Here is a 10,012-nt window from a genome sequence, read left to right on the forward strand (position 1 = left end):
GTGGTGCCTGCTCTGAGTGGGTGATGCCAGGATGGTCCCTGCTGGTTGCAAATGCAGTGCCTGGATATATCTGTGTATTTATGGAAAAGTGGAAAGAAAGAACTCCTGGGTGATTTTTCAAGAGGAACTTTTGAATGAGATGCTTTCTGCCATGGGAGGGTTGGGTCTGTTGGGCTGGGCGAGGTTTGGGGTTTTGGTTATCTGGTGGCTTTCCCCATGGTTTGAAGAAATCAGTCGTGAGCTTGGATATTTTGGGGTTTTTTAGGGATTTGGTCAGTGGCTGGGCAGTGAGAACTGTGCTCTGTCTCTTTTTTCCTCTAAACACCTTTGATGCCCAGCTAATGGGGCTGTCACCTTGTGGGGAATGGTGTCACCCACAGATCCCCCTTCTTTTGGGATTTTGGGACTTTGCATGTTTGTGTCTCCAGGAGCATCATCTTTTTCCCCCCACTGACCACCAGCATCTCATCCCCACAGCCCAAGAGAAAGGACAAGGACTGAGCATCTGTGTTTTTCTCTGTGCTGCTTCTGTTTATTGTGTGGTTTTTTTTTAAATCCCTACTCCTTGACTGCAGACATCCTTGTGCTGACATGAGATTATTTATTTATAAATATGTACAGGAAAGCGCCCGGGTCCCAGCCCCTCCCTCCAAGGTTGGCTGTGCCTGTCCAGCCAGAGCAGAAGTGGAAGGGGAATTTCTCTGCTTTGGAGTTGGGATGAGGAAAAGAAAGGAAAGGGCTGAGAGGGATGGAGACTTCAAAGGACGTGAGCAAATATTTACAGGTTCCAAGACAAAAAAATATATCTACAGTGTTGTCTTGGGGATAGAGGGAGTTGGGCTGGGAGCAGAGCCCGCTCGAGGCTCCGTTTGTTACATTGATTTATAGAGAGTGCAGGAATCGATTCCTGGTGGGAATCCCAGTGGAAGCACGGCTCCAGAGAACTCCAGGCTCAGGGTCCTGCTCCTGGGGCTTAGCCAGAATATTTAGATTTTTGCAAATGAGGCCTGGATGCTGCTGTGACACTCCCAGGAGCCCAAGGAAGGGCGATGCTGGTGGGGAGCAGGATTCAGGCAGGAGAAGGTTTGGGGTCCCCACTGCTGTTTGAACTCAAAGGGGACAGGTAGGGACAGTCCCCCAGAGGTGAGGTGCTCCTGGGAGCTGGGATAAGAGTGGCAGAGCTCAGAGTGCCACCTGTGGGTCCCCATGGAAGTGTGGGTGGGGTGTGCACAGGACAGGCTATGGCAGGACAGGCACAGCTAAATTCTGCTGCAGGGGAGGGGCTGGGGCACGAGGGAGAGGCTGAGGGGCGTCTGCCTGGGTCCCCGAGCTCTGCAGGTCACCCCAGTGTCAACTGTCCATGCTCTATGCGGGTGATACTTGGCTGGAGGAGACGGAGGAGACCTCAGTCTTGCTCTGGGACACGCTGGAGGAGGTGTCTTCATCCCCAAAGGGGTTCTTGCCACAGCAGATCGTGGTGATCATGCAGTTACGGAACTGGGGAGGGGAGATAAATGAGAATGTGGCACTGGGGGGCCAGCAGGAATCCCTGCAGGGACTGAGATCCAGCCCCTCCTGGGAAGGATAAGGTGCTGCAGGAATTCCTGCAGGGACTGAGATCCAGCCCCTCCTGGGAAGGATACAGTGCTACAGGAATTCCTGCAGGGACTGAGATCCAGCCCCTCCTGGGAAGGATAAGGTGCTACAGGAATTCCTGCAGGGACTGAGATCCAGCCCCTCCTGGGAAGAATAAGGTGCTGCAGGAATTCCTGCAGGGACTGAGATCCAGCCCCTCCTGGGAAGGATAAGGTGCTACAGGAATCCATGTAGGGACTGAGATCCAGCCTCTCCTGGGAAGGATACAGTGCTACAGGAATTCCTGCAGGGACTGAGATCCAGCCCCTCCTGGGAAGAATAAGGTGCAGCAGGAATTCCTGCAGGGACTGAGATCCAGCCCCTCCTGGGAAGGATAAGGTGCTACAGGAATTCCTGCAGGGACTGAGATCCAGCCCCTCCTGGGAAGGATAAGGTGCAGCAGGAATTCCTGCAGGGACTGAGATCCAGCCCCTCCTGGGAAGGATAAGTTGCCCGTGGAGCCCCCAGAGGTGCTGCCCATCCCGGGGCGCCTCACCTGTTTGTTCATGAGCACGTAGATGATGGGGTTGTAGAGGGAGGAGCTCTTGGAGAAGAAGGCAGGCACTGCCATCAGCGTGGCCGTGAAGTCGGCGCCCTTGTTGGTGAAGATCCAGAACGCCACCACGGCGTAGGGCGTCCAGGCCAGCATGAAGCCCAGCACCATGAGGATCACCATCCGCGTCACCTCCTTCTCCGCCTTCTGCGTCGTGGCTGATTCCTGCTGCTGGGCAGCTGCCTGTGGGCACAGAGGGTGCTGAGGGGCAGCTCCCCATCCCCAACCCACGTCCCCTGTCCTGCCTGAGCCACTGCTGTCGCAGGACGCTGAGAGTCGCATGTCGCAGTGGCTTCCTGAGTGTGAGAAGCTAAAGAAGCACTTCATTAAAAAACCAGACCATATTTATAGAGTGGTTCACATGTCTCAAACAGGACAGTAATTCATTGGACAACAGGAGAAAACATCTCCTGTCACATACAGCACAAAACTGTTTCTCAGTCAACACCAGGTGTTAATCTCTATTTATTAACTCCTTTCTGTTTACCAGAAAGTTATCCTGGGAAAAGCTGAGAAACTGAGAAAGTTTCCCAGCCTGAGAAAAAGAGCTCAGACCCCGAAAAAGGCCTGGCAAACCCTGGCTGGGCCTTCAGTGGTGTCCACAGGCTGCCCTGTCCCCGTCAGTCCCCTGCGGCCGTTACCTCGCGGACTTTGCAGACGAGGCGCCCGTAGGAGAAGAAGATGATGATGACGGGGATGATGAAGTGGATGACGAACATGTAGAGCACGTAGGACTCGTTGTGGAAGTCGGGGTTGTGGGTGTAGTAGTCAGGCCCGCAGGAGCACTGCATCCCCTCCGGGATGTACCTGGTGGGGAAAAGGTCGGGATCTGCTCCTTGGGTGGAATTCCCTGAGCATGGGGGATGCTGCAAGGGTGGCACTCATGGTTTAGTGCACTCCAGCACGCAGTGCCAGCTTGCTGTGACACTCCCTCCCATGGAATGGGACACTCATTCCCCTCCTCTGAGGCTGAGCATTCCCGTTGGGAGCCGCCTGCTGTCCCTGTGTGGATGGAGGGATCTGGGAGCTGCTGCAGGAGGGACCCTGGGGCTCACCTGGACCAGCCGAAGAGCGGCGGGGCGGCGCAGGAGATGGCCATGACCCAGGTGAAGGCGATGCCCATCATGGCGTGGCTGGCCGAGAAGCGGAAGTTGCCCATGGGCTTGCAGATGACGATGTAGCGCTCGATGGCCAGGACAACCAGCGACCACAGGGCGACCTGGCCTGAGGGGAGGAGGGGGACAGCCCATGGAGAGGTCAGAGCTCCTTGGGCTCCTGCTTGCTGCTTCCAGACATGGGGATCAGCGTGGGATAAGCAGCATCCTGCTAAAAAACTGGGAATCCTCCACTCATCACATGCAGAAGCTCTGGGAGCTGAGGGGATGCTGGGGGCGGAGGAGGAATCACCGTGGGGGTTTTAATTAATTAAAAATCAAGGGGGTGAATCCCACCTGGGCGTGGGGAAGCACAATTGCAGGCAATGCTGCCAGATGTCTCCAAACCTGTTGATTCCTTTAAATGTGCATTTCACGAGCCTTCCACTGGCGCTGGAACAGGGGGAGGTGTGGGGAGGGCTGTGTGGGTGGGTAAACGTGCACATGTATTTCTGAGGGATAATTAAACTTTGGGGGATTTGGGAGCGTTCAGTCGGTGCTGTAAGCCTGCTAATGCCCCCAGCTGTGATAAGCTGCTGATAACGACACCCTGTGCTGGGATTCGCTGGGGACCTGCTGCTTCCCAGCCAACTCCCTTCCCTGGGAACAGGAGCCTCCTCCTCCCCTGAGAGGTGCAAACATTGAAAAGGCAAAATAATGCCACCCAAGGCTCACTGAGTGGGGATGGGGCAGACTTTGGGATCTTCTGACCCCAAAGCCAAGCCTTTCCTTGCTCCTTGGCTTGGATCAGCATTCAGCTGTGCCTTTGGCAGAATATCCACGTTTTTAAAATAAGTATTTTTAGAAGAGCATCATGGCCTTGTTTAGAGGAATGAAAGCACAGTCCTTGTGGTGGCTCTGGGTGTCTCCAAGGACTGTTGGCTGTCAGATCCATCATGAGGTGTGGCGTGGGCAGGGCTGGTTGCGTGGGCTCTGGCTGCTGAGTGAATTCTCCCTGTTTTTCCACAGGGCAAAATGTTGTTGTCCCTGAGAAATGCCTCAAGGAAAATCCCAAGGGCATCCAAATCTGGTGCAGCTGGGACAGAGCTGAGCCATCCCTGCAGAGCCTGGGAACAGCCTGGATCCTCCTCCCCTTCCTTTTGCCCCTGGATAAGCTCTGAGCCCTCTCATCTCTCCATGCCTCTAGCTCTTCTGTGAGGTTCCCTTCCTGGGGGATTTCTGTTCCCCTTCTAAACCCTCCATTTCCCCAAAAAGGGAAGCCTTTGGGCAAAGGAATAATCATGGAATAGTGAAGGTTGGGAATAGACCTCTAAGGTGATCAAGCTGGTCTGAGCTGCTTGGCATTGATTGGGGAACACGCTGTGGTCACCCCTGGCAGGTCTCTGGTAACCACCTTGATGTGACACCCCCAGTGACCAGCAGGGCCAGGTGACCCCAAGCTGGATCCTGCAAACGAGGATCCCATTCCAAACTTCCTTTCCCTGCCACAATGCCATGGAGGTTTCTTTCTATCGACGCCAAACACGCAGAAATCTGCAGTTTTAAGCACAGGGTGAGGGCGAACAACGCTGCACACCCCAAGAGTGCCACGAAGGGATGGAACCAGACTCCCAAAGCCCTGCAGAAGGAATACCCAAGCCCCCACCCCCAGCCCTTACCTCCCAGCGTGGCAAAGAATCCCTCCACGGCGCAGCCGATGGGGCCGAACACGAAGTAGCCGTTCCAGGCGGTGTAGAAGGTGACGGTGAAGCCAAAGCAGGCCATGCACAGATCAGCCACAGCCAGGTTCACCAGGATGTAATTCAGTGGCTGCCGCAGCTTCTTGTGCTTGAAGGTGACCAGGAGGGTGAGGAAGTTGATGGGGAAGCCGGTGGAGATGAGGAAGAAGATGTAGCAGCAGACGAGGCGATATTTCCAGGGCTCGGCCAGGTAGTACTGCGGGTACTCGAAGGGGCTGCGCACCACGCCCGTCTTGTTGGACATAGGCACGTAAAAATTGATCCCCTCCGTCCCGTTCATGCTGCCCTGGCTACGGGAGCTGCACTGCCTCAGGGGTTTGCTGCAACGAATTGAGTTCCCACCCTGGTTAATGGAAAAAGGGAAACCCCACCCCACCCCACACCCAGTGAGAGGATTCCCCTCCGGTCTAAAAAGTGGAGTGACAGGGAGCAGCAGAAGTTGGGATGGAGGTGGTGCCCTGCCCTGCGCCGTGCTGCCCCCGGGGTGGTTTTATACCCTCCGGCCTCCTCGGGGGAGGGGGCAGCCTGACGAGGGGCTCGGCTAACTTTGTGTGACAAGGGCAACGGGATTGAGAGGGGTTGATGGTTTAAGCACCCTCTAAGCAGCCAGTTGGCCCCAAAACCTGCATTAAAGCGTATTAATTGCCATTAAGTGTTTAATGTTGTTTAAGGTGTTGGGGGCAGGAAGGGATGGGGTGGGGAGCGCTTGGGAAGAGGGACAAAGGTGGGAGGAGCAGTGGGGAGTTTGGGAGTGGCTGATGTGGTTATGGGGCTGTGCTGGGGTCCACAGGTTTGGGGTGTCCCTGGGTGGCTGAAAGACCCTTTGAGACCATTTGGGGACTGGGGAGTGGCCAGCTGTGCCCCACTAACCTTGGGGAGGTCACTGGAGGAAGACTGGACTGAGCTTTGTGGGTCTGAGCTATTGGCTGGGCTCTGTTTCAGTGCCTGGTTCAGTGTGGGGGCTGCTGGGGTCCCCATCCCAGGGCAAATCCAGGCTCTGCTGCAACAGCCAAGGGCCTGGAGCTGGGCAAAGGTAGGAGGGGAAGCCACTTCCCATCCCAAAGGTAATGCAGTTGGTAATTTTTTGGTTTTGGGGCAGGGCTCTTGGTTGTGTGACTCTGATCACACCCCTGGTTGTGCCACGGGGCAAAGGACAGCAAAGATGTCCTGAACTCCCTGCAGAGAGTGCAGAGAGACCAGCCCAGCCTGGGAGAGCCAGAGGGATGGAAGGCAGGCTCAGCCTCCCAGGCTCTCAGCACGGAGTGTGGGATCCCCATCCCAGCATGGCCAGTGCCAGTGCTCCATCTCATCCACCTTCCTCTTCCCCATTTCCTCCTTCTGGGTCATGGGTGCTCCTTCTCCAGGGGACCTGCCTAAGGCGCCTTAGGGAAGCTCTTCCATTAATCCTGGGGATGTGGGGCGTTAAGGGAGCTGATCGGATAACGAGGTAAGCTGGGCCTCCTCCTCCTCCTCCTCGCTGCCCTCCCCAAGGCACAGCCCATGGAAAAAGTCACCGTTGTCCCGTGGGATGAGCGAGGTCTCCTGCACGCCTGGCGCGTCTCTGAGCTGGAGGCCGTGAGCGGAAGGCTGAGGGGGTGTTGGGGTGGATGCTGTCCTAATCCCTGATCCCTGCGTGCATCCAGCAGCAGCAGAAGTAGGACATGGAGCAGGGATATGGGTCAGGACAGCCTCAGGTGCCCCCCATGAGGGCTCCCCCTGGGGTGGATGTGACCCTTGGAATCATCACACTGTGAAACCAACACTCACCAAATTACTGATCCACATCTTCTGCGAGGGGATGAGTGGAAAGTGGAGGAGTCCCATGGCCTTGCTTCTTACAGAGATTTCCTTGGAGGAATTTCCTGCCTCTCCTGGCCATGGTTGGGCTCCAGGTGTATAAAAATCGAGAGCATTGTCACAGGATGAGTTGAATATCAAAGGAGATCTCCCTCAAGCTGCATCAAGGGAAAATTAAGTTGGATATTAGGAAAAAGTTTTTTATGGAAAGAGCGGTAAAGTATTGGAATGATCTGCCCAGGGAGGTGGTGGAGTCACCATCCCTGGATGTGTTTAAAAAGAGACTGGATGTGACACTTGGTGCCATGGTCTAATTGAGGTACATGGGTTGGACTCGATGATCTTGAAGGTCTCTTCCAACCCAAAATTCTGTGAATTCTGTGTGAATTCTGAGATCCCAGAAATTCTAATCCACAAAACCAGCAGTGTATCCATCTCAATTCCAGTGTGCACCTCCCAGCTCCATTATTTTAACATGACCCACCTTCAAAAGAGAAGACAAGTCTTCAGCTCCAAAATTTGTCTTCAAAGACACCTGGGCCTCGCTGCCAGCACCAGCAGCATCCCAAAGCTCTGGTGCTTCTCCAAGGTTTTGCATGTGGACACGGGTATCCCATGGGAAAGTTAATGGTCACCCCCAATCCCTTCCTGGCTCCCCTTTGGGGTGTCCTGCCCTCCCCTAAAGTCAAGAGTGGTGCAAAGGAAGCTGTGGGGGGAAGAGGGACACTGAGTGCTGGGCTGCACTTTTTGGGAGAGGGACCTTTCCTGGCTCAGCAGATCCCCTCTCTCACCCTGGCAGCTGAGTGTGGAGGAGATTTGGCTTCCCCAGGCACCTTTCAAAGGGACAGCTGGGCTGAGAAGGTTTCAAGTGGCCACCAGCAAGGACAGGCCCTTCCCCCACTCTGGGGAATCAGGTAAGAGCAGGTAAGGCTGAGCCACCCGTGCTGTGTGAGAGCTGTCCCCTCTGTCCCCAGCTGTCCCCTTGGGTCACTGCTGGTGGATTTAGAGCTGTCTGCAGCCAGAGCAATGGCCAAGGCCTCGAGTAAACCCAGAGCAGGGAAATGACACCAGGGAGGGTGGCTGGTCCCTCCAGGACGTGTCCTGAATACACCCTTGAAAAGATAAGGATTTCATTTGGTGTCTGTTAGCAGGGAAAGTTTATGAGCTGCTCTCTCTCCTGGAGAGCTCCTGTGCTGACTCTATGACAACAGCAAATTCCTAATGCAGGAGGAGAGCTTTGCTGCTCTCAAGAAAAGGCTTTTCTCACCCCTTGCAGGTTTTCCTGCTTTGCCAAGTGCTCTGAGCTGGGATTGTCTCTCTCTCATTGTTTGTTCGTGACGGGGCCCTGAGCTGCTCTGGGCTTTCATGTCCTGTGTAAAGCAAGGGATGATAATTATAATCAAATAACCAGCTTGCACAGAGCCTGGTTCACAGGGATCAGCCACAGGCAGGGCTCACACAGGGAGGGGGCTCCTGGAGCCCTTTGTGGTGCCCATGCCCAGCCCTGCTGGGCACAGCAGCCACTGGAGCCTCTTGCCCAGGGGCACCCAGGGAACACCTGGCAGAGCAAGGTGGAGGGAAATGCAAAAGCACAACAAATCAGACATGAAGGGAACATCTGTGCTGAGCTCCTGGTGCTGGGCTGGTGCACAGCTGAGCTCACTCCTGTGCTCCTGACTGCTTTTGTAACAAGTGCTGCCCCAAATCTCCCTCCTGTGGGGGCTCATTCCTCCCCAGTGGGCAGGAAAAGAGGGAGGAATGTGCCTCTGGGTGCCCTGGGAAGACCCCATATCCTGTATCACATAGCAGCCACCCCTGGCCACGGTGCTGAGCCGCTTAGGCTGGGCTTGGGAGCTCCCACACCAGGAAAGGGGTTAAGGCAAGATAAAGCCAGAGCGTTATAGAGACCATATGGAGGGGAAGAAAACCCTTTATCCTGTAATTGGATTCTCTGTGTGCTGGAGGTGAGGCTGAGTGGAGCTGACAGGCCGTGATGGGCGAGGCGCTGCCAGCTGCCCGTCCAAAGCAGGATGTGTGTGCACAAACTTGTAGATCAATCCATTAGAGTGGATCAAATAGATTTAAACGTGTGGCAGGGAGAAGGAGGACACTGATGTATTTACAATTTGGCTCACTGGGCTGCCCTCCCCCCAGCAGGGATTACCTAGGCACCATCCAGGGCAGGGGGTGCACGGGGAGGTGCCCTTGCTTCTCTCCCAAAAATTAAGAGTGCACAGCAGGCTGCCTGCACAAAATTGAAGCAGGAGGGGCACCAGCTCCCATTTTCCATGCAGGTTCTCCATCTGCTCCAGGGTCTCCCCCCCAAGCCATACAGCAGCTGGGATGCAGACACAGCTCCTCCTTACCCAATCTCTTCTCTAAATACCTCTTCTGGTGGCATTTTCACTTGCTGCCAGCTCACATTTTCCATGCAGGTTCTCCATCTCCATCCTGCCCTAGTCTCTCCCACAAGCCATGAAGCAGTTGGGATGCAGACAGAGCTCCCCCTAACCCAACCATTTTTCCAAATACCTCTTCTGGTGGTATTTGCACACTCTGCCAGCTCACATTTTCCATGCAGGTTCTCCATCTCCATCCTGCCCTAGCCTCTCCCTCAAGCCATGAAGCAGCTGGGATGCAGACAGAGCCCTCCCTTACCCAACCTCTTCTCCGAATACCTCTTCTGGTGTTATTTGCACACTCTGCCAGCTCCCAGCCTTTCCCCCGTGCAGGTAAAGTCTCTCCAGGCTCTGCAGGATTTCCTTGCAGAGGCAGGCACTCCTCAGGCCCTGCATTTCCCTGCCAGGAGCTGAGCAATCCTGGCTCAGCTGTGAACCTGCTCCTCTCCGTGTGGTGCTGTCAACACTTCTCCCTTGGTGACAACCCAGGGCTGTGGCAGAGTGGGCAGGTGTGCAAGACTCTCCCCCAGCCCTGCAGCAAGGAGCAGGCAGCAAATCTCTGCTCCAGCAAAAACACAGCTCTGAGCTTCCTGATTTACAAACTGGAGCCAGTCTGGATTTCAGTCTGGTTTCTGGTGTTGGGAAAGAGTTACCAGGGGGAGATGGGGGTCAGGGATCTGTGTGCAGCTGTTTTAGTGGTGGGAGTTTTGCACTGCTTAATTAATGGTTTGTCTCAGTCTCTTCTGTCTTCACTCGGAGCTAGGATTTAAAAAA

At 55.0% G+C, this 10,012-nt stretch overlaps 1 protein-coding gene across 1 annotated transcript; it reads right to left on the reverse strand.

Annotated features, from left to right (window-relative positions):
* Positions 1-1,365: 1,365 nt before the first annotated feature.
* Positions 1,366-5,322, reverse strand: LOC306812615 (green-sensitive opsin; the record flags this gene model as incomplete). The annotated part of the gene is made up of 5 exons (XM_079327356.1): positions 1,366-1,497; positions 2,132-2,371; positions 2,830-2,995; positions 3,244-3,412; positions 4,962-5,322. 5 exons carry the CDS (start codon positions 5,320-5,322, stop codon positions 1,366-1,368), a joined length of 1,068 nt encoding a protein of 355 aa, XP_079183482.1.
* Positions 5,323-10,012: the final 4,690 nt, after the last annotated feature.

This window comes from Erithacus rubecula, assembly GCF_903797595.1.
Source record: "Erithacus rubecula genome assembly, chromosome: 26".
NCBI lineage: Eukaryota > Metazoa > Chordata > Aves > Passeriformes > Muscicapidae > Erithacus > Erithacus rubecula.